General features: G+C 52.8%; 1 protein-coding gene across 6 annotated transcripts in view; it reads right to left on the bottom strand.

Annotated features, from left to right (window-relative positions):
* Positions 1-1,928: 1,928 nt before the first annotated feature.
* Positions 1,929-23,665, bottom strand: part of MAN1C1 (mannosidase alpha class 1C member 1) — a 55,605-nt gene continuing 33,868 nt past the window's right edge. For 4 of the 6 annotated variants that reach the window (XM_068994471.1, XM_068994473.1, XM_068994475.1 and 1 more), the window contains exons 3-12: positions 19,455-19,570; positions 17,194-17,274; positions 14,927-15,021; positions 11,371-11,494; positions 9,498-9,591; positions 6,080-6,195; positions 5,685-5,904; positions 4,422-4,594; positions 3,744-3,859; positions 1,929-3,296 (exon numbers count right to left, since the gene is read on the bottom strand). In XM_068994471.1, coding sequence (XP_068850572.1) covers positions 3,176-3,296; positions 3,744-3,859; positions 4,422-4,594; positions 5,685-5,904; positions 6,080-6,195; positions 9,498-9,591; positions 11,371-11,494; positions 14,927-15,021; positions 17,194-17,274; positions 19,455-19,570 — 1,256 coding nt within the window. In that variant the 3' untranslated portion in view covers positions 1,929-3,175. The other 2 variants (XM_068994472.1, XM_068994474.1) reach the window with 2 other exon arrangements.

Genomic DNA, 23,665 nt, shown 5'->3' with positions numbered 1-23,665 from the left:
TCCTGACTCCAGCACGAGCCTGCTGCAGGCTCCACAGGGAACGAGGCCAAAGCCCTGAACGTGCTCAGGAGGAGCTGCTGGGCCTCTGCTGGCACTGGGAGCCAGGGCTGTGCATCACATCTGAAACAATCAGATAAAGAGATCAGATCAAAACCTATGTGGAAAAATACTCTGGCTGCCAGGCTTTTGAATCCAATAACCAATTCTGCTGAAAGCCTTCCCTGGGAATTTAATAATGCCATAAAAATGAAGTGTGGGTTACAAAAAGGTGCATTTGTTTTCTGGATGGTTTTGTCTTATCTCTGTGCAGGCCAGGCAACAGCAGCCCGTGGTTGTACAAGTGATAGGGAAGAGTTTTCATCTCCACCACTGATGCAACTTTCTGTTATCAGAACTTCATTTACAGGAAATTCCTTCTGATATAAAGGAGGGCCACAAGCTCTGATGGTGAAAATTAAGATGGTAATCACAGCTTCTGAAGTAGAAGTGGAATGTTCCAGGGGAAATGGGCAATAACCCAGGCTGGTGGCACTGCCTGCTGACTCCAAGCAGGAAAAAAACACCAAAAACCAACAGAATTCCCACATGCCTGAGCCTGGAAGGCAGGAAAGCAGCTGAAGGACACACATCTCCCCAGATCCTTCCTGTGAGGCATTTACAGCCAAACCTCTGGTTCACTGGAACTCCATTTACTCACCTGCTCCAAGTCTGGAAACCAAGGGGTTCCCTCTGGGCAGGAAAATCCCACCTGGCAGGAGGAATTTGGGCTCGGATGCAGCCCCTGCTTCCACAGGGGGGGCTCCCAGGGTGCAGCAGCATCCGGCCAGGGCTCGGGGAAGGGAGGAGCAGAAGCATTTCAAGGCACAGCAGGACAAACATTCCCGTTACCTGCAGTGCTGTGGGACAGAAAAATCCCTGGTGTGGATCAGGGCCAGGCCTTGGAACAAAGCTGATCCTTGGAGTAAATCTTAAGTCCTGCTAAACATGGCCATGCTGAGCTTGATGCCTGTGCTTAATCCCTGGGGATTTCAGGGATATGTGGGAGCCCAGGCAGGGGAGTTTGCAGAGTTGCCCTGGCACCATCGGAAACGTTCGAGCGCAGCCCCTTGCAACCAAAAGCTTCTGCTGTGCCTGGCCTGGAGCTCCTGGGAGCAGAGTCAGGGATAAGCTTTGCCTCCTCAGGGCAGCTCAAACACCTCCTGACCTGTGGTGTGGCTGCTGAGCTGCAGGAACCTTCCTCTGGCAGGGTGTGGGATGTTGCCACTCACTCGTGTGAAAGGGAAACCAACCATGGAGCTCTCAGGTAACACCAGGATCTGTTCCCAAAGGAAACCAGAACCTTGCTGTTTATTTTGGGGGGTTTAAATTCTGCCAGGCAAAGTGTTCTGTGTTATTCCAAGAGCAGGGCGTTCTTATTTAAGAAATTCCCTTAATCCATTATCAAAATCCTTTGAGCTGCAAGAGCTTCCCGATCCCCAAATCTCCCGGATAACACAGCTCACTCCCAAGATGTTTATTTACCAATAACCATTCCTCTAGGCCAGGCTTACCAGCCAGCATCTTTATCCCTGGGATAATGCTAAGTCCCCATCTGACAATCTTATTTCTCTCAGGGAATTACAAAGGCAGGAATTTAGAAACAACATTTTCTGTTTTCACAACTTCCTCAAAGCAACTTTATTTCCCCCAAGTTGCTGAATGAACCAATTGTCACGAGGCTGTCACAAGAATGAACAAAAATGTTCCATCCCCCAGGGCCACACAGCTTTGCAGTGATCAGAGGGAATGCGGATCCCAGATCCAGCAGCTTCAGAGAGCTGGGAATTGCTGTCAAACACTGCTTGGATTCCCCCAGAAATCAACTTCTGCTGTGCAAAACTCTGTAAATCCACCAGCATTGTCTCATTCCAAGCATGGAGTAACCGGTCTTTTACAGGATCAACCCCAACAGGCTTTTTATTTTACAAGACTTTTATTCTGTTTCACAGATCTGACTATTACAGCAGTAAAATTATTACAAGTGACTCGTAACATTTAGTTCCAAATAAAAGTAGAAAAACACAAAAAAAAGCCCGATAAAGGAAAGTTAAATGAGATGTGATGGGTGGTAAATGTGTTTTAAGAGCACAGAAAAAAAGTATATAAAAAACTACATCAGGAGCAAGAATCCTGCAGACAGGTTTTGGTTTAGTTACAATTTTGACACCACAGAGTCACAGAATGGCTGAGGCTGGAGGGGACCGCTGGGGTCTCCCTGCCCCAAGTCTGCTCTGCTGGAGCCCAGGGTGGAGCTTTTCCCCCTCCCTCCTGCCCTCAGGATCCTGAACTCACCATCTCATGGCCACTGCAGCCAGAGCTGCCTTGGATCTTCAGTTTGGGGTCAGCAGAGCCCCTCTGTTGGCTCCTCTGTCACTTGAGGAGGAATTTATCACCAATCCACTCCAGGAGCCTCCTGGATTGCTCCTGTCCTGCTGAGTTACCCCTCCAGCAGGGATCAGGGTGGTTCAAGTCCCCCACGAGGAGCAGGGCCTGCAAATCTGCAAATTCCAACCTGAGGCTGCTCCTGTGTGTGGAGGGTCTGATCCTCTTCTTTTCCCACTAAAACGTCACCTTTTCCTGTCCTCCCTTCACTCCTGAGTTCTCAGCTGGCTCCTCATCCATGCCCAAGCATTCCAGCTGCTCTCCCACACCAAGGACGACTGCCCTTCCTCGTTCTCCTGTCCCTCCTGAAGAGCCCCCAAAGCCCAGCACCAGAAATCCCAGAATACTGAAAACTGTTCACTGGAAAGGTGATAAATCCAAGAGCAGATAAAAGGCAGAAATGAAACAGAAGAAGGAAAGGAGGATGTGTGTGTGTGTGTAAAGTCTATTTTATGGCAAACTTCCAGTCCTTTGGCCACTATAAAGCAAAAACAGTGGATTTCATATAAATTCTCTGTATAAAGGAATGTCTATGAACTGTGTCTGGCCCAGAATAAACATTTCATCATCAGCCTAAGAGAGCTCCTCACAGAGGAAAAGAAGGTGCTTAGTCATGGTTCATCTTCCCAAGAAAATACTGTCCGGAATTGGACTAGTGCCCCCAAATACCATTTCAGGAACAACAGGAATTCCTTTAATGGAAAGGAAAAGCAGAGTCTGCCCAGGCTGGGGGAGCAGGAGCTGGGCAGGGGCCTCAGGGCTGCACTGCTGCTTTAAAGTCCGTGTGGTTGATGGGCAGGGGATGAGCCTCGGTGTTGAACACCCAATCCTCCAGGGACAGCACATCATCTTCACAGAACAGAAGATAGAGGTACCTGGAGCCACGGGAGAGGGACACAGAGGGGTTAAAGGAGCTCAGGAGGGACTCCAGGCAGGCAAAGGTGATAGCTGCCGCTGTACATGGTGACACCCTCCCAACTCCCTGGAAAATCACCACCCTTCCCACCTAACCCCGCTCTGGGTCACAGCAGAGTCCTTCAAACCCAGCACCTGAGCAGGAACCTCGAGGGTCCCAATGGCAGCAGTGGTTCTGCAGCAGGAAACTCCCAAAGCTTTGCAGCACCCACTGCCTTGCCCAGTTTTCCCCACAGAATGGGCTGGGTTGGAAAGATCCTTAAAGCTCATCTCGTTCCAGCCCCCTGCCCTGGGCACGGACACCTCTCCCTGGAAGAGAAGACTCCCCTTTTTCTTATCTGAGGCTCATTAAGTGGATGCTGCAGGAATTGTGCTGCTCTGGAAGGCCCCTGTGAGCCCAGACTTACTTGAGAGTCTCTGCGAGGAAGAAGCTCTGCTGCATGTTGTCGTGGGTGGGCGTGGTGGTGTAAACATCCCGGATGCCAGAGAACCCAGCTTCCACTCTGCAGTGCTTCTCCAGGGCCTGGGCGAGGAACAGAGACCTCAGCAACACACAGCAGTGGGGAGTAACTCATCCATCACCCTCAGCTGCGTTCCAAGCCAGTTTACAAATCCAACTCCAGCTTTCCTGCAGCCTCTGTCCCTCACCGAGGGGCGTGGGGGTTACTCCAGGCTCTGGGAACCAGGCTGGCTCTGATGGAACAGCAAGGGGAAACACCAGCCACCTGAACTGGCTGGTTGATAGATGGCAGTGCAGCCCAAAAGGGAGAATAAAACATCCACAACAGAAATAACACCTAAACTGAGGCACTTTGTGTATTCCTGTCCCACTGCTCATGGGTTTGAGAACGGTTTGGGTTGAAAGGAACCTTAGAAATCACCCAGTTCCACCCCCCTGCCATGGACAGGGTCACCTTCCATCAGACCAAGCTGCTCAGAGCCCCATCCCACCCGACCTCGAGCATTTCTGACGTATCTCGGTGTTTAACACAATTTAAATAATTTCCGCTCCTTCCACCGACCGAAGCGAAGCTTTCCGTAGGAATGCAGCCACCTGCAGAGCTCTGTGCCCTCCCCAGCCTTACCTTGACCACCTCCCAGCCCCAGTGCCTGTACTTGGGGTCGTGGGTGAGCCTCCAGAGGTACATGTAGCTCTCCACCACCTCGGGCCGCAGGATGTAGTAGCGCTCGCTGAGCCGCGTGGCCGTGGCCTCGCTGCCCGCGTCGAAGCGAAAGGCCTCGGGACCCAGCTTGGTATCTGGGGAGAAGCACACACACAACTGGGCACTGAGAGGGGAGCACACGAGAGGGGCACTGCCCAGGTGCTGTTACGTTGCTCAGGAAGCCAACACTCAACTAAAGCTTTTTCTTCTGCAGCGCCTTTGGAGGGAAGGGATCAGGAAAGGCTGAACCAACTTCACTGCTTTTATCAACAGAACATCAGGGGTATGTTGGTCTTTTTGAGTTAAAAATCCCAGTGTCTTGCAAGCACTCTCCAGCACTCAGATCTGTGCTTTTGACACCAACCCTCTTCCTGTTGGAAAACAGGGTTGTTAGTTCACATGGCTTGTTTTAGTTCTGTAAGTGCTGGAGGGGGGGAAAAAGAATTATTTGCAAACATCATTTCAGGTTAGCTTGAAGTTTACTGGGCAAACATGCTGGGCACCAGCTGCCAAACTGGGCTGGCTGGTGTGGGGAAGGTGTGGAACAATCCTTGGATGCAGTTGTGGAGACAGACCTGTGCCTGACAAGGTCCTGGAGAGCTGCCTCAGCTGCCTGCAGCCTCCCAGGAGCTGCAGGGATGCCTACAAAGAAAGCAGTGGTGTCCAAAGCAGCTCCTGCAGGCAGAGAACCAGCCCAGTCCCTCACTCCTCTCCACTCACTGCTCTCCAAAGCTCTGCATGGTGGAAGGAAATTGTACTTGTGAAATGAGGACTCAGACAGCTGGGAGAGGCTCAGTAACTCCATTCTTCTGGTTCCCACCAGCAGCTGCAGGTGTCCAGCACTGCCCTGCTGGGCTTCTCAGCTGCTCTGCTCCATAAAGGGACACTCTGCAATTAATCCCTGCTAATCCTCCCCTCCTGCCTGCGAAGGGATGTCCTGTGGGACTGTGGCTGAGGCAGGACCAGGATTCAGCCCCAGCTGTGCCCCAGGAGCTCCCAGCTGCCTGTCCCTCTGCTCCAGCTGCTGCTCCACAGAGCACATTTCTGTCCCTCCCAGACATCCCAGGAAAGCCCCACCCAGGGGTGCAGATGCAGCTGAGGCACAGAACAGCCCAGAGCAAACCCCTGCCAGGCAAACCCCACTCTCCTGGGGCTGTGGGTGACCCCAGTGACCCCCCAGGCCACCTGAGCGTGCGTAGGACTCGTGGCAGGTGCTGGTGATCTCTGCAGCCAGCTCCATGTGCCTCTGCCTCCTCTCCTCCGCCGCGTGCTCGGCTCCCAGGGCAATCATGCCCCCAGAGAAGCAGGCCAAGTGGCCCATCTTGTGGTCCAGGATGCCACCCCTCCACTCCGCGATGTAGGTCAAGCCTCCTGCAGATTTTTTCACCAGATGCTTTTCTATTGCCTGGAGGGATGAAAATGAGCATTTCAAGAGGGTGGACAGTAAGTAAAACTTACTCAGTGTTACTTAGTGACAGGAGTGAGTACCCAGGAAATCCAAGGACTTATTCTGAAGGTCTGAAACCTTCTTATGAACCATGTCCCCCCCAAAAACCACAGAGCAGCACCTCGCTCCTCACCTCCAAGGCATCGTCGTACATCTTTTTAGCTTCAGAGTCTTTCTTGTCTGACATCAGCCAGGATTTGATGAGATATTCATAGAAGCTGTCCCCGAGCCCCCCGATGGAGACGTGGTCTGTGGTGGGAAAGCCAGAAAAGAGCTTCAGGTTCACGATATACAATGAGCAGCTGCTCTGCAAAGGGGAAACAATCATGTCCTATTTAATGCCCTTGTTCTCTCCTTCCTCTTCCCAGCTTCCCGGGGAGAGCTTGCAGCACTGCTTTTCAGAAAGGAAGAAAGGTGGAAAGTGCAATCAGAAGAAAAATGTTCTGTCATTTTGCAGAGCATTAGTATCCCTTACCAGAACCATTCAGAAGCCTTATTTTACACGTTATTTATACTGCAACGTGAAGATGCTTCCTGTTTATGGAGCCATCATCATAAATCCGCCCTCATAAACCAAAAGCAGTGGTGGGTATTGATAGATTTCCGTGTAGATGGAGCCCCTGGGAGCTGTCTCCCTGCCTCAGGAATGGAAGGAGAGGTGTAGCATCCCACAGAGCTGCCAGCAAGGGGCTGCTGGAGACACTCCTGCGTGGTGCCATTTGTATTCCTGGCTCACGGAGGGACTCTGAGCCCTGGGAAAGGCTGGGGGCTGCTGGCACATTAAAATGATAAAGTCAGGTACAGGGATGTGCACTGCATATTTCCCCCTGCAGAAATCAAATTTCCAAGGCTGTCTGCTCAGAGCACCCCCTGCTCTGACCTTGCAGGAGGTGCTGAGGGGTTGCAGTGTGAAATGGGCCTGACGGCTCCAGGTTTGTGCCTGGGGGGAGCTGCTGGATGGATTTACAGCTTCAAACTGTACCCCTGGGGGAACAGCAGCGTTCCCACTCTTTAAAGCAGTCAAGCAGTCCCATTTTTAGGAGAGCAAGACAAATTACCCTCCCTGGACTGAGCCATCCCTGTTAATTAACAGTGTCCACCCCTGGCTCTGCACCATCTCCCAGCTAAGCACATGCAGCAGGTGCTCAGAGCTGCTCAGATTTTTGTTTCCCCTCTCCTTGCACACAGAAAAAGTCCCGAGGCTTATTCCAAATGCTAAATCCTCCCAGCAGCAGAAACCAACAGCCATGCATTTTCCTGACCTGAAGAGCAAACATCCCTGACACACTGTGTCCAATGATCCAGGGAATAATCCATGGCAAAACAATGGGATTAAACACGCGGCTTCCGTGCGAGGAGAGAGGGCAGAGTATTTGCAAACACAGCCTGCCTTTAAAGAGCAGCTCTGTGATCCTGAGTGTGTCATTCATAAACTCACCAAAGCTGCAGCCCTGGTACATAATTGCCTTCCATATGGCAGCAGCCCTGGCAGCGTTTGCCTCCCAGGCACTCTGCATCAACAAATCCCTGCCTCCAGCAGGGGACTGGGCTTTCATTTCCCAGAGGTAACAACTGCACTGACGGAGGAGCAGCACAGCCTCTTTACTTACAACATCTGCTCATTCAGCCAGGTCAAAGATACACCTTTTAAGAAAATCACAGCAATCTCAAGGAAAACAGTTTCCTGCAAAGAGCTTTAATGACAAGAGAGAAAATGAGAGCCTGGCACCTCCGGGGAGCAGGCTGCAGATGCCTCCCTGCTCTGGTCCTCATCTATTTCTCCCCAGCAGCACTGGAGCTGCAGAAGGGGCTGATCACTCTTCTCCCTCCCTGGAATCTGGAGTCAGATCCCAAGGTCATATCCTGAGCAGCTGCGACAAACAGCCTGTGGAAGTCTGTCTGGGAGACAGGAAATTTCCAGGCCTTTGGCAGGAATCTGCCTCTCCCAACACAAGCAATCAGAGGCCACTTTGGATGTGCTCTGAGAAGCACCAACAGGCCCCTCTTTACATCAGCAACTTCAGGGCAATGCAGGGAAATCTGCAGACAGAAAATAGAATCAAATTCATGGCAGAAGAGACGAGGGCTGGGTATCCAGCTGAGAGTTGCACCCAGCTGGGTAAGAGCTCCTCAGTTTCCCAAAGATTCCACAGGGATCAGTCACGGAGCAGCCAGGAACTCCTCCTCGTCCCCTCAGCAGCACTGAGCAGGCAGAACTGATGCTGGTGTCTGCCCAGATGTGCAGTGTGGGACTGGCAGCTGCCAGCAGCAATAACCCAAAGGGAAGGGAACCTCAGGGAGCAGCAGGGGATGGGAGATCAGCTCTTCAAGGGGAAACATGGAACAGCAACTCTGCAGAGGGGAAGCTGAGCTGCTGACAAAGGGATGGGATAACCCTGAGTGAGGATCAATCAATGGGGTGAACAGAAACCTGGTTTTTCCTCACAGCACCAAAGGGCAGCTCTGGTTTAATGGGATAACTGTGACCCTCCCAGACATTTTGCTGGGACCAGCCCTGCCAGTGAAAGGTCAAGGATTGCTCACAGCCAGAGCTCTGTCCCTGCCTCAGCCACTGTTGCCACCAGAGCCGTAAAAGCAACAATGGGAAAGGTCTGGAGTGATCCAGCCCAGCAAAAAGTGCAACAAAACATGGGGACACCAGGCAATGTGAGGACTCAGAGTCACATTCCTAAATAATAAATGTCACCCACTGACAGGCTCAAACCAGCCTCTGTAGAAAGAGACCTTGCTTTGACAAAGGAACATCAAATCCAGCAGCCAAACCAAGCAGATCAATAACAGAGCAGAAGGTGGAGGTCAGGGCACAGCTGCAGAAGTGGCATCTCCTGTTCCCACCCCAGGAACTTCTGCCCCTGGGTGGCCCAAGAGGAGGGGCAGAGTCTCCTCCCTGGGTGGGGAAGGGGCTGTGTGTGTCACCTTTCCCTGGGGGCACTGCTTCCAGAACTCCCCTGCTCTCTCCAAGACCTTCCCTGACTCTGGCTCCCCTTGCACACCAGAGCAGGATCTCCCTCGTGCCACATCTCCAGTGCTGGGTTCCCAAGAGGAGAAAACAAAACATTCTTATCTCATCCTTCCTTCCCAAATCACTCTCTGCAGAGGTACCATGGTAACAGGAACATGAATGCACACAGGAGAATTCATCCCTGGATCCGAGGGGGATCCACGACTCCTCCAAGCCCTCTGCCTCTCCAGGTGGTTCCTCACTTGCTGCAGCCACTCCGGAGGGGAATCTCACCCAAGGAGCTCTGTGGGCTCTGTGCAGGATCCCACAGGGCTGTGCTGGTTCCCAATCCCTGTGTGCTGGACCGTGTGCCAGGACCCTCCCCTGTGCAGGGAAGGCCCTGGTTCTCTCTCTGGACGTGGGACGCTCAGCTGGACACAGGGCTGATGGGGTAAGTGCACAACTGCTGCGCTGCACCCCGCAAAGGCTGCGTTATCACGTGTACCACAGCCTGCCTGCCTCGGCACTGCTTGGGCTGCTGCTTCCTCTGGGATGCTGCAGGCAGGAGGGGAGGCAGGGGGATACCTACGCTGCACCCAGCTCCCCGTCACCGGGCTCAGGAAGTTGGGGTAGAGGCCCTGCGGCTTCTCCACTCTGTTGAGGACCCTGCGGATGTTCATCACCTGTGGGAGAGGAGACACAGGGGTGGGGTTACTGCTCTGCTGCCAGGGCTGCTGGGCTGGACAGGACAAAGGGGAACGGATTAAAACTCAAAGGAAGCGGGTTTAGATGAAATATTAGGGAGAAATCCTTCCCTGTGAAGGTGCTGAGGCCCTGGCACAGGGTGCCCAGAGAAGCTGTGGCTGCCCCTGGATCCCTGGCAGTGCCCAAGGCCAGGCTGGACATTGGGGCTGGGAGCAGCCTGAGACAGTGGGAGGTGTCCCTGGAGGAGCTCTAAGGTGCCTTCCAAACCCCAATCTGATTCTATGATTGGGGATCTGGGTGGAAATGTGAGATGTGAGCAATGCCAGGGGTGATTTTTTCCATGATCCAAAGGGAAAGGAGTGGCAGGGATGAGTGACTCACACAGCACTTAAATTCACCATGTGGTCACTTAATGTGGCGAATTGGGGCCTTTAATTTCAACAACAGACAGTTCCTTTAATACCCCAGAACAGCCAGCACTTAACTCTCTAAAGCCTCCCTTGGTTTCACCCCCATTAAATCCAATCGGCCTTTCCCTTAAGGGACCCAGTTAAACTCCATGCAGCATAAATATTCTATTATAACCTACAGAGCAGCTAATTCACTCTAAACCTTTTACAAAATCAGACAATTTGCATGCCAAAAGCTGGCTACAGGCTTAAGCCAGTGCTTCCAAGGAAGTTGTCAGGCTCCATGATGTTTACTGGAGTTTGGGAGCTTGGCATATTAATGACAGGTTTGAGTAAAAGACACAGATGGAATTTAATTCCTGCTAAAATCACCCAAGTCCCAAGCTGGGAGTTCATGAGTTGATCTGCTCCTCTGCAGTAATTTCCCACAGGCTGGGCTGTTTGAGCCCACACCATGCCACATTTTCCCTCTCTGAGGGTGTCAAGGTGGATGTGATCCATTTTCTGTGCACACATCAGCCCAGCAGACTCCATTAGAAAGGTTTTACCCTTTTCCCTCCATGGGCTTAGGAGGAGAAGAGGAAAATCCATTAGGCTGGGGACAGAGGTTTGACCCTGGCTCAAAATGCCACGGTTTGAACCCAGAATGAGGATGCAATTCTGGTTTTCAGCAGTGCATCTCCAGTGTTTCCTCATCTCTCCCCTCCCCTCACTCCCTTTCTTCCCTTCACACATTTTCTCTGCAGAGCACTGCTCCCTTCCCTGGCCTCTCCTCGGCTCCCCCTCCCTGGGAGCAGTTTGTCATTATCCCTGTCCTCAGGAACCTCGGGCTTGTCTCTTTATTTCACATCCCCAGCCTCTCCTTATCTTCCCAGAGTTTCCTGTTTCCCTTCACCCTCTGCTTTTCCCTCCTCTGTGACCTTCCTCTTGCTCATCCCACCCTCACTGCTTTCCATCCACTCCATCCTAGCTCCGCTCTGCTCTCCCAGCTTCTTCCTCCTTTTTTCCTATCTCTCCCTCAAATTCCCTCCTTGTTTCACAGCTGACAGACCTGCACTGGACATATCCTGGAAAAGCATCATTTTGGAAGGGTTTTTGGGCAATCCTGTCTGTTTTTACCCCACTGTGGCACTCTGGAGAAGCCCCATTTCCCTTGGGCTCATGGGGGGCAGTTTGGATTCTGCCTGGAGCAATCTGTCTCCCTCAAAGCGGGTTTCTGAGGGATCTGCACCCACCTGATGGCTTCACCTTGGCCATGCCCTCATCTGAGTAAAATTCACACAACTTCACCCACACTGGGAAAAACACCCCAGGAGGATGAAGAGGCCCAGGCTGGGGGTTACTTGCCTTTTCTGCAAACACTGGGTTGCCAGAGAGCTCAGAGAGATGCAGGAATTCCAAGTGCAAGGTCCCAAATTCTGCCAAGATGCTGCTTCCAGCGGATGCCCAGCCCCAGCTCCAACTCATGCCACTGCAAGGAGAGAACAGGGAGCCTTCACTGCCAGGAAAACACAGCCAGAGCCTGCAGTGCCCCTGTCCCAGGGCAGCTCTGCCCTTGCCAGGGGCATGTGCTGCACCCTAGGTGTCATTAGGGCCATGGAAAGGACACACAGAGAGATTTAGGACAGACACAGGTTTTCAGGATCAGTTCCAGTGGGATGGAGCTGTAGTTTTACAGAGATTGTTTAGGACTGGGCTAACACACAGACTGCACAAACTGCATTTCTTGTGGGAGAGGAATCCCTCCCGAACAGCTCAGCTGAAAAACAGCTTTGGAAAAGCACACTGACACCCTGCCCTACGCAGATATTTTGGGATAAAATATCCTTCTGGTACCCCACAGCTCTGGGCCTCTCTGGAACCCTCCAGACAGGGCAGTGTCCGGAAGGATATGGGGTTGTGTGTAAGGACTCGGTCCCAAAGCAGCCTCTGCGGGTGCTGGCCCAGAGCCACCTCGGAGGTGTCGTGGCTTTGATTTTCCATCTCCTTGCAGTTAATCCCGAGGAGGTGACAGGTTTCCAGGGACAGGGAAGGGTGGGGGTGACACTAGATGGCGCCGGGAAGCTTGGCTGGGAGAGGAGAAGGGTTTGTTGTTTACAGGAGGTGAAAACTAATGATCCTTCTGAGAATGAAAAAAAAAAAAACCAAAAAGAAGTTTCCCTGGCTGTGATGTAGAGAAAAGCATCGCAGGTCCTGAGCTGTTTGCTTGCCTCCAGACAAAGAGGGCCATTAGATCAGCAGTGTGCCCTGCCGAGGCTGCAGCAGCACTTCTGCTTGGGGAGCACCGAGCGCGGCTCCAAGGGGCACCCCAAGAACCCCGACGGGGTCGGGAGCCAGTCCTGGCCAGGCGAGTGTGGCATTAATGTCCCACTGCTGAATCTGCTGACCCTGGAGCAGCCCCAGGGTGCTCTCGCACCTGTAAAGGGTCAATCCCTTCCCTTTATTTACTGCACTGGAGGGAGGCTGTAACAAACACAGCCTCGCAAACAGAGCTGCCCTCCCTGCTCAGTGGGGCTGGAGCAGCCAAGCGGGGCTGTGTTTGTTGTCACAGCAGCTCTGTGGGGTCACAGTGATCATAAGGGACAGTGTCCCAGGGACCTGCCCTCCCCAAAACCACAGCCAGCATGGGATGTGCCACTGGGAGCCTGAGCCTTGGGTCAAACAGCACAGCAAGGCTCGTGGAGAGGGGTCTGGAGGAAACAGAGCCTGTCTGCGCCGTGTCCCTGGGTTAAAGAGCAGCCTGCAGTGACCCCCTGCAGGAAAACATTCTTTACCAGCATTACAGGCTGGACAAACTGGGCCTTCACAGCTGCTGTGTTCTGTAACAGCTCAGAGGAAGCTACTGTTCAAAGGACCTTGGCCTCCAAGAGAAAAGAACGTGCCCAGAACCTCCTTTATCTCCCAGATAAGTGGATCTGAAATGTCAAATCATTGCCTTCCCTCATGGGGATCCAAAGCGGCAAAACCAGTGCCAAGTCAGGAGAGAGGCCAGGAGAGGATGATGAGGGAAAATCCGGAGGTACAGAGGGTTTAGGGAGACGTGAGGGAAAGCAGGGCCAGGGATAGAGCACGAGAGGCACAGGGAGAGAGATCACAGTGCAGAACAGAGAGCACAGAGCAGCAGCTGGAGGAGACACAGAACTCCAGGCCCTGGCAGACAACGAGGCAGTTGGAGCAGCAGGATGGAAAACAAGGCTGTGTGAGCTAGGACACAGAGCCAGCGGAAAGCAGGCGGCCACAGGGAAGCTCATCAGCAGACAGGGGACCCCAGAGGAAAAGGTGACAGGAGGAGATAAATCCAGCTGGTTATGGAAGAGCTGGGGGGGGCTGTCTGTGCTTGAGCCCTCGAAAATGCATGTGCAGAATTGACTCAATGCCAGGGGGGTTTTTGTTTCCAATTTCTGAATGTCCTTCTTAACCCACGCCCCCAAGCTGCCACCAACAGAGGCCCACACATGCTGCAGGACCCTCCTCCTCTTGGGGTGGTGAGGTCTCTCTGGAATTAGCACATCCTTGCACAACCAGGATTGGAGGGAGAACTCCTTGTTGCAAAACTCTTCTGGGCTTTGTTCTGGCCCTGCTGTTTGGGTCAGTGTGGTCTCACAGCCTCACCTCACCCTCCTCTGCTTCCACTTCCACACTAATTCCCCTCCCTTGTGGGTCTATAGCCTTTGGCTGTTCATCGTGTTCCTACAGCAGCTCAGGCTGTGAATACAGCTCCCCTCATCCCTGCTCCTGAATCGATTCCCACTCCAGCCCTCACAGCAGTTTCACGGCCCCACAGCCAGAGCCCCAGGCAGCAATGGGGTTCTGGGTATGGGCTGGGTGTTCTGCTGATTTTCTTTGCTCTCACTCAAGGTCATCGGCAAAACATTTTGGGAATGTCTGAGCAGACAGAGGCTGCTTCAATTGTCTTCACAAAGGGCAGGGGAGGGTCTGGCATTTCTGTGAAAGGTTAGTCTATGCAGAGCCTTTATCAGCCACAGAGGAAGCAGGATGTGTCTGTGCTGTAAAAAAGGACAATTACAGCCGTGCTGGTGGCTCCAATTTTCCCCGGGATCTTGAGCACATCAGACAACTGAGGGGTGACAGTGATATTTGAGCAACACAGCAGCAGCAGCGTGAGCCAAATATTTGGAAGTCTTTTGCTTCGCAGAGCCAAGGAGGAGATTTGGGCTAAGGGCTGAATAATGACTTCCAGAGTTTCACAAGAGGTGAGGATGAAAGGCTTTGTTAACCCACATTTCCTGCAGCTCTCACCCGCAGGATTTGTTTGCAGGCATCAGAACCAGCAAATCATTGTCTGCCAGGAGAGCCAGGGAGCAGGAGGGCAGCTCCAGCTCTGCCTCTGTTTGCTGCCCGACCTTCTGCAGGGATTTACTGAACTCAGCCCCCCCTGGCCATGAGAGCATCACCGACCTGAGTGTGGGGGCTCTAAGGGAAGGACAGAGCCTGGCTGAGGGCTGTGTTCTGTATTCTCCCCCCTTTCCAGCACCAAAACCATCAGCCAGTCCCATCCACCTCCTTTCCCAGTTTTTCCTATTTTTTTAATCCGTTTTTACTGGATAAATTCACACACATCTAGCTGGGCACACCACAAAAATCCAGGCTACGAGCAGACTACAAAATCACCTTTCAAAGCAGATGATAGTGAGGAAAATGCTCTTGCAGCAGGGAGCCCTGTCAGGAGGCAGAGGAAAAAACTGTGGACAGCCCCAAATTAATAAAACACAGCTGGGTTTGACCTGAGTCACCTGCAATCTCTGCCAAGGTTTGAGCTGGCAAAGCAAATGACCTCGAGGAATCTGCTCTAGAGGGGGCAGCTCTGAGGAGCTGCTGCTGCTCCTGGTCCTTCCCAAACACCCAGAACTAAAGGAAATGCTTGTGAGAACGTGCGCCTTGCCTGCCCAGGTTGATGACTCCACGTGGGATTCCAGTGGGGGTGTTGAAGGCTGGCAGGAGCTTCTCTCCGAGTTCCAGAGCTTTACTCTTGAACACCTGTTAAAAGGGAGGATAAATATTTGATGAAACGAGTCACACAGGATTCCTTCACGTCCCCTTCTCCAAACACACCGTTGTAAAACGCTGGAAGTGCTGCAGTCTAAGAACCCCCTGTTCCAGGTGTGCTGTGCCCTGGTTCCCCTGCACAAGAGATCTGAACCAGAAGTCTCCCTGACCTTTGGCATCTCTAAATTTCCTCTAAATTCCAATTTCTGAATGTCCTTCTTAACCCACGCCCCCAAGCTGCCACCAACAGAGGTGGCACTAAACCAGCACCCAGTCCCCTGCCCAAGCCTCAGCCTGGACCAGAGCAGCTCACAACAGCCCAGCACCCTGTGATCTGAGCTGATCCTAAGAGTACTCTCCAAATTCTTCCCGTTCCCAGAATGGCAGAGAACACGAGGAGCTGGAATGACTGAGGTACAATCAGAAGGAATCTTTCTAGGCTGAAGCACCGTTAGATTTCGTGTCATCTCCTGCCGTAAAAGCGGCGATTTCCAACGAACCGCCCTCTCCTCGCAGCTCTCTGCCCAGAAGGACTCGTGGTTTCATGCCTAAGCTGCCCCTTTTCCATTTGTAATGCCTCCCTTTTGGGCCTTCCAGTCAAATTGCAGCTTATGGTGGCTTGCAGCACAAAGCAAGCACACACAATTATTTTGGGACAAACTGATACAAGCACTAATCTTCACTGCAGAGATTAGTCCTGATCTGGAGAAGCCTCTAAGTGACTTAGGAGATAAAGCACAAGCCTTTTACCTCTAGCCCTGTCGTGGTGGCTCTCAGAAAGCAGGAATTTATTGCTCTAAAAATACAGCACTGAGGAAACCTGAGCTCTCCTGTGGGCTCGTAGGCCTTTGATGCTCTCACATGGAAACAGGGGGTTGGTTCAGAAGGGAAAGCGAGAGACAGGGACTTGGTTTTTGCCTTTCAGCCCGGTGACACTGACTGGGTAAGTGACAGGCACTGCCCCAGCTGTCGATGGGACTTCAAGAGGTCACTGCTGGAGTTTTGTGGTTTAATGTGGTTTCTTTTTGCTCTGTTGATCTGAAACCTGTTGAAGCTGTCACTGAGACAGACTCTGAGTCGGGGCACTGAGTCTTTGAGAGTTTTCCCTGGAGGGGAATCACAGAGGGAAGTCATTCCTGGAACTCATTTAAAATGCAACTGAAGTAACAGAGCTGCTCCTGGGTCAATGGTGTCACTACGAGGAGCCATCCCACCCTCTGTGGTGGGGCAGCACCAGAGCTGAGCTCTCATTTAGGGCCAGTCCTCACAGAACTCCCCTCTGAACCAGAGTTTCAGCTCACCAAAGACTTCCTGAGCACAGGAATAATCTCCTCATCTCCTTGCAGCCAGCTGTAAAATTCCAGCCCAGGCACATTATCAAACAGATTATGGCATTATGCCCCGGCCTCTGGCAGGGCTGGGGAGGAGGGGGGGAAGTGGAAATGAGATCCTCCTGCTTTTATCCAGGGCTCCAGGGGGATGCAGCATCCAGCACAGGGGCTGTGACACCCAGGGGGACACTCTGGAGCTGCATCACTTTGTCCCAGGGGCTGTCAGGACAGAACCATGGAATCCCAGAACGGTTTGGGGGTAGGAAGGGACCCCGAGGATCACCTCACTCCACCCCCTGCCATGGGCAGGGACACATCCAGCAGAAGGTGGTGTAGATCCAGGTGCCCTGCCCTGTTTGCCACCCTCCTCCTCTGTATCCCAGGGCACTTTATCTCAGGAATTCCTGCTCTGGAGGGACTGTTCAGCAGAGTGTGGAGCACCTGGCCCTCAGCAGCTGCCCTCCTTAGCCCGAGGCGGGATCTGGGATGGTGTCTGATGAAATCTCACCCGACTTGGACTAGAGAGGAACAAGTACAAAGATCCCCACAAACGGCATTCCCCGGGGAGCAATGTGTCCAACTGCAAACGTGTCTTGCTAGAATTGCCCACAGGAGAAAAGATCTTTGGCAAATGAGCCGTGCACGGTGTGTGCAAGGTAATTATGCGAGGCTTAATTAAAGGAACATTAGTGGCATTTCCATATTCACAAAAACGATGGGTTTAGCCTGTTGTTATGGGGGGATTATCTGGTGCTCAGAGAAGAGCTGCTGGAGAGCCCTCTCAGCTCGTTCCTGGGCGCTGTGAGGGACACTCAGAGCTGCGGGGACAAACCTCCTCTCCAGTGAGGTAGTAGGTGGCCAGGAGCCCTCCGATGTAGCGGATGTTCACCTCGAACAGGGACGCTTCTCCGTTCTGCAACGACACGAGGACAGCCCTGAGAGCAGGGTGTGCACAGGCAGCCAGAGGGAAACTGCAGAGCCCTCGGTCCCCAGCCCTCACCCACAGCTCCGGGCCCATCTCACAGCACTTTGCTCTGCAGTGACCCAGACCACCCCACTGACCACCTGTGACAGCCCCTGAGTCAGGCAGGGCAGATCACACAACCACAGGGTCTGCTGAGCTGGAAGGGACCCACAGGGATCATTGACCCAGCTCCTGGCCCTGCCCAGACACCCCAACAACCCCACCCTGGGCATCCCTGGCAGCCTCGGGGCTGTGCCCATTCCCTGGGGAGCCTGGGCAGTGCCCAGCACCCTCTGGGGGAAGATCCTTTCCTGATACCAACCTAAACCTCCCCATTCCAGCCAACTCCCCAACTTCAGGCCATTCCAGCCCTGTCTCAAGTCAGGGCTGTGAGTCAGTTGGACGTAAAAATTTGCACCTTGAAACATTTTAGTTAAAGGAAAACTGTACAGGCCCATGAAAAACGACTTTCTCCATTTTCCTGTGGAGAAGGCCCTGCACTGGGCAGATGCAGTTCACTTCAGGAAGGTATTTTCTGCCACTGAGGGACTCGCTGTGCAGGTTGAGAGGGGAGCAGAGGGGGGTCAGAGGGGCTGTGATGGTCAGGGGACAGAGAGGCTGCAGGGTGTCCCTGTGCCCACACCCAGTGAGGCTTCACTGCATCCCTCCGGAACCCTCTCACCTGGGACAAGCTCAGCTCCACCACCTCGGCTGATCACCAGCAAATGTCAAAAGGATTGCATTCAAAACAGCCCTATCAAAAATACCTGCTCCTGGCTGCCCAACCTGCATGAGAAAGGATTCCCACCCTCACACAGATGCACCAAGCCAGACCCCAAAACCAGGGAAATCCTCCACCAACACAGCACTTGCAGTGAGCAGGGGGCACCTGAACCTGTGCCCTTCACAAATCCCAGCAAGAGCTCCCTGGAGATGAGGAGTGGAATTGCTGGAGACAGATCACAGCACCCAGTTTCAAGCAGAGCTTGTGGGTCCTGGAGTCCCTGTCTTGCCTTTCTGGACTATGGGAGCTCCTTGTACAGGACAATATTTAATTAATTTCCCCCTTGCCTCCCTGTGCTGTGCTCCCTGACTCCATGGATCAATCTGTAGCATTCACTCTTGTCTTTACAGATCAATCTATTCTGCAGGCCAAGATTAAAAGCTTTTATGAAATCCAGATAAATTATCTCCCAGTTGATTTTGTCCCTTGTTTATCGATTCAGTAACAGACTGAGACCATTCACCAGATTTATCAGATGTGGGCTGCCTTTTATGAATCCATGAATGCCAGTGGTGCCCTCCCAAACGATGCTTCTCCACAAAGGCAGCTGCAGGCATTGTTCCCGTGGGAGAACCATGTCTCACAACAACTAGACTGGCATTAAACAAATAAAAGTTTAAGCTGCACTTTGGTTTTTACATTCCCTGTGTGTGCCACTGATGAGATCCCATCAGCTGGGGAGGAGGAATCCAGGAGCTGGCTCCAGGGACAGAGAAGGGACAGCACCCTTCAGCTGCCAGCACTGCTGTGCTGCACCCAGAGTCCCAACACAGCTCCGAGTGTCCAGGAAAGCTCCAGGAGCCCCAGGGAGAAGCACCTCTGGCCATGTTTAGAGGGGATGCCCTTCCTTTCAAGCCCTGGCTCTCTCTGTGCTCCCCCGAGGTGTCACACAAGTCCCAGCAGTGACACCAACAAAGGGCCCAGACAAGGGGAGCTGGGTTTACAACCTTAATCTAATTCAGAAAGGAAAACTCATCTTATCGCAGGCAGACATTTACCTGAGATGAAACAGAACCTGCTCTTTGATGAGCAAAATTTCCTTGGAGTGTCTAATAATGAGTGTCTGTTTCCATAACCCAGACCAAACCACAAGAACCATTAAACACTGAACCTTATTTTCAGCCAGACACAGTGAGGCTGATCTGGCAGCCCCTGCTGGGACCAGCAGAAAATTGGGGTGAATCACTGCACTGTTCCCTTTGGCCTCAAAAAGAAAATAACCACCTGAGTGGTTTCTTCCCCCACAGAGCTCATGGTTTCCCTCCCCAGATGACTCTGAGGGAAGACAGTGATCAGGACTGGCTGTTCAGGTGACACAGGCAGGCATTCCCAGCAGCTGACTCACCACATTCAAGTCAAAGCTCTTCTCCACCCACTCCTTGGCTTCTTGGAATTCCTCCTCGAGTTCCATGATGTAGAGGGTATCTAAGGCATCGATCACAGTTGCTCCTCGAAGGCCTCCTGCATGGCAAGAACACAAGAGAGGGATGGAGGCACAGCTCTGAATCAGCCTGGGGGGGCTGGGACAGGCAGCAGCTCCCAGTCCCAGTGCTGGGGGTGTCTGGGTGGGATCTCCTACCAGGGCTGCTCAGCTCTGCCACCTAAAACTGGAGAGGCCCAATCTTCAAAGAATTCTGAATTCTGTAAGAATTCCCCCAAGGAACAGCTCAGGGCCCACACCTGAAGCCCCCAGTCACAACTGCAAGCCTTGGCCTTGTTTCCAGTCCTGTCTTGGCCAAAGTGGCTCAGCAATTCCAGCCTTAGCCATTGTTTACTGCAAACCTACATCCAGCCTCTCTCCAACCCCCTGCCAAGCACAACCTGTGAGGGACTGAGTTTTATTGTGCAAGAGCACCCAAGGCAAGACTTTGATCCTTCTGCCCTGATGCAGAGTTGCTTTTCTGGGGCACAAATATTCCTGCACCGTGCCATGACTGGCACAGACACAAACCCCAGCCTCTCCTGGAGGCTGAGAGACCAGAATCTCAGTGAGCCTTGAGCAGAGTGGGTGATTTAGGGGCATTCCCTTGTCCAGCAGCACCTTCCCTGTGAGCACGCTGCCCATTCCCCAGCAGATGGCAATGGGACACACGCAGCTGAAGGAAATTCCAACCTTGGAACTTGGACCAACCGTGTGTAAAGAACGTCCTGCCAGGCACTGTCTGACGCACACAGAGCTCCCAGGGAGGCACTGATGTGCCAAGGAGACTCTGCAGGGTGTGTGGGCACACAGCCCCACACATTCCATTCCGTGGAATTGGAGATGGGAAGATGTGACAACCCTGCTTTGGAACAGCTCAGTGCCAGGGGTTTATTTCTGTTCAGGTTCCCTGAAACTCCTCCTGCCCTGGGGCAGTCAAGGGTGTGAGCCCATCCTGACTCAACACTTGTCCTGCTTTGCCAGCCCTGGGCAACTCAGCAACACAAACCCTCATGTGGAGGGCTCCAGCTTGGAACCATCACCACTCATCCAGGGCTCCAGCCTGGAATCATCACCACTCATCCAGGGCTCCAGCCTGGAATCATCACCAGCCATCCAGGGCTCCAGTCTGGAATCATCACCACTCATCCACAGCTCCAGCCTGGAATCATCACCACTCATCCAGGGCTCCAGCTTGGATTCATCACCACTCATCCACAGCTCCAGCCTGGAATCATCACCACTCATCCAGGGCTCCAGCTTGGAACCATCACCACTCATCCAGGGCTCCAGTCTGGAATCATCACCACTCATCCACAGCTCCAGCCTGGAATCATCACCAGCCATCCTCTGGGGTGTAGCACAGGCGTGAGGCTGCCTCTGCACCACCTCACACACACTCACTGCTCAGCTGAGCCACATTCCCACCCACCCCCTGGCAGACCTTTGGGAATCTCTGCCAGCAAAGATGCTTGGATGAGGTTCAGGTTTTGTTTCTGCAGCAGAAGCTCCTCGTACCAACCCTGTCCCCATCACCTCCTTCTCCACAAAGACTCACTCACTGCCGTGCCCAGGGATTCTCCTGAGACTTATTTCTGTTTGGCTCAGGTCAGTTCCTCCTCCTCACTCACAGACTTCCAACTGCTCCCCCAAATTCCCCCAGCCTTTTGCTGCATGCTCAGATGGGTTTGGCACTTTCGTAACACCTCCAGTGCTACTTCAGTTCCAGTTCTGCTCAAGAGAGGAAAACCCAGCTGGATGCACTGCCAAGGAACTGCTGCGGAGGGGAGAGAGAGGCAAAGGTGAATTGTGTGCCATGAACCTTTGGTCTGCTCTCACTAAGGGACAAAGGGACTGTGTCTGACGTGCATCATCCCTCCAGCAATGCTCACCATCCACCCATTCCGGGCTCATTCCTGCTCTCAGCATTCCCCTCCCGTAGGGAAGGATCCTGCCTTATTTTGTTGATGTTACAAGATTGCAGTTTTGACACTTTTCAGCCAGGCAGCACATCATTGCTTTAATAAAAACCCAACCAGGACTTTACTGCTCAACTACAGATTGCTGCCTTTCGGATGCTGTCTGCATCAAAAGCAGGGGCTGTGTGAGAGGAGGGAGGCAGCTGAAACAGCCTCCAGAAATCCATTTACCCCCGCAGGCCTGGGAAATGATCATCTAACTGGAGCCATCTCCGGGAGCAATGGATGGATGGAGTCAAACAGTCACTGGATCAACTGGTGGGCTCTAAAAAAACAGCTGGGCTGATGCGGGCCTGGAATGTTTGCCAAAAGCACTGACCATGAAAAACAACATCATCGCAGGCAGCGCTGCTTCTATCAGCCCTAATGATTCTTCAATATTAATGATTATGTGATTTTTATACACTTTCCCGTTAGCAAGGAGAGACGTGACAGGGAGGCAGAGAAAGCTTTTTAAACAGGGAAGGAAGGGCAGTGGCACCTAAGGCACAGCCTGTTACTGTGATGTTCTCAGAGGAAAATCACACTGCTGGGCTCGGCTTAATTTGATGATATAATCAACAAAAGCTTTTCATAATCTGCAGAGAGACAATGAGGGAAGTTGGATTTGCTCACACTAAATGGAGACAAAGACAATAAACTCACCATTTTCTGGGATGATTAACTGAAGTGAGAAATATTGCTGGAATTGACAGAGCCTTTTATGTTTTTAGCAAGTCAGGCCTTTAACTCCGTGAGCTGCTCTGGGGATTGGGAACATGCTCCGATCTCTGCTCGGAGTGGCTCAGCTTTCCTCCTGCGTTTGACAGAGCGGAGGGCAAAGCTCACTCCCCTGCTGCTTTGTCTTTGTGTCACATTAAACATTTGTTTTAAATATTCCCTCACCCTCTGCATCAGAAGAACCTCAGGCTGTGTGTTTAGTACCAGGGGCTGGGCCGTGTTTCCTTTCTTCTGCACCGGCTTTGAAGCAGCTGCAAATGCTCAGTGACTCCTTTCCTCCTCCCAGAGCCCTTCCCAGCACCAGGAGGGGCCGTGTCAGCTCCGGTCTCAGCAGAGGGATAGAAAGGCAGCTCCTTCCCCTCCTCAGCCACGGAGCAAACCAGGACCTGGCTGTGTCTGTGCCTGGCCAGGACAGAGGGCACCCAGAGGGTCCCTGACCCCCAGCCTGTTACTTCTTTGCTAGGGGAGCATCTTCCCTCCTTCCTGCTCGGACTCGGCTTCATCAGACCAGGACAGAGCTGTGACACAGCAGCTGTCAGAGCCGGTGTGTGCATATCCCAGCACGTTCCTTACAGCACGAGCACACCCACCTGGGAGCCTGGTGACACCTCCTGACACCTCCTGCTCGGGTTTGTTACAAAATCAGCACCTCTCCGGACCTGCACATTAGCATGGGAGGGGTGTAATCAAAGGGGAGGCAGCTTGAAACCAAATCAAACCCCTCTCTGTCACTTCTGACTCTTGCTGACACCCTCGTCTCAAAATTGCTGGTTTCAGCCTCACTGTACTTGCTCTGAGGGAGCTTTAAAGTAGGAACCAAGAAACCCTCAAAAGAAACCCTCCAGGAAGCACCCAGACCTGGGAGCGTGGCTTTTAAGCAGGACCCCATGTCTGAGATTCTGCCTGTCTCCACAAACCCAAGTGTGCAATGAAAAGCCACTCCTGATCCTGCCCCCAAACTGGCTTGGAGTGGGGATACCTTCACCCTGGAGAGGCAGAGTCATTTTGCTGATCCCAAAAGGGCAGGTGGGTCTTTGGGCACCGCTCTGGGATCCACAGCAGCTCCTCCAGCAGCTCCTCACTGCCCAGTGAGCGAACAGCCACGGAATCACAGACCCACCAGGATCATCCATTCCTGTCCCACTGGGACCAGAGAGAAGAACAAGGACCTCGGGAGGAACTGAGAAGTCTGGGGGCATTTCTAACTGAATGTCACAGCAGCTCTGGTGACGGGGCCTCTGCCCAGAGTTGTCCCCTGAGTGATGATCAGGGGAGGAGAAGCAGCAGCTGATGGGAGCAGACAAAGGTTCATCTCTCCCTGAGCCGAAGGAGGGCCGGTGCCACCCTGTATTTGCTCTTTTGTGCAGCAGAAGAATGGAGAGAGGAGTGTGGGCAACAAGGCTGCTCTGTTCCTGCTCCCACCCACCCCAGGAGCTG

The sequence above is a fragment of the Aphelocoma coerulescens genome, chromosome 23, assembly GCF_041296385.1.
Source record: "Aphelocoma coerulescens isolate FSJ_1873_10779 chromosome 23, UR_Acoe_1.0, whole genome shotgun sequence".
Lineage (NCBI taxonomy): Eukaryota > Metazoa > Chordata > Aves > Passeriformes > Corvidae > Aphelocoma > Aphelocoma coerulescens.
The sequence above is the reverse complement of the archived record's forward strand: the minus strand, read 5'-3'. Positions and strand labels throughout refer to the sequence as shown.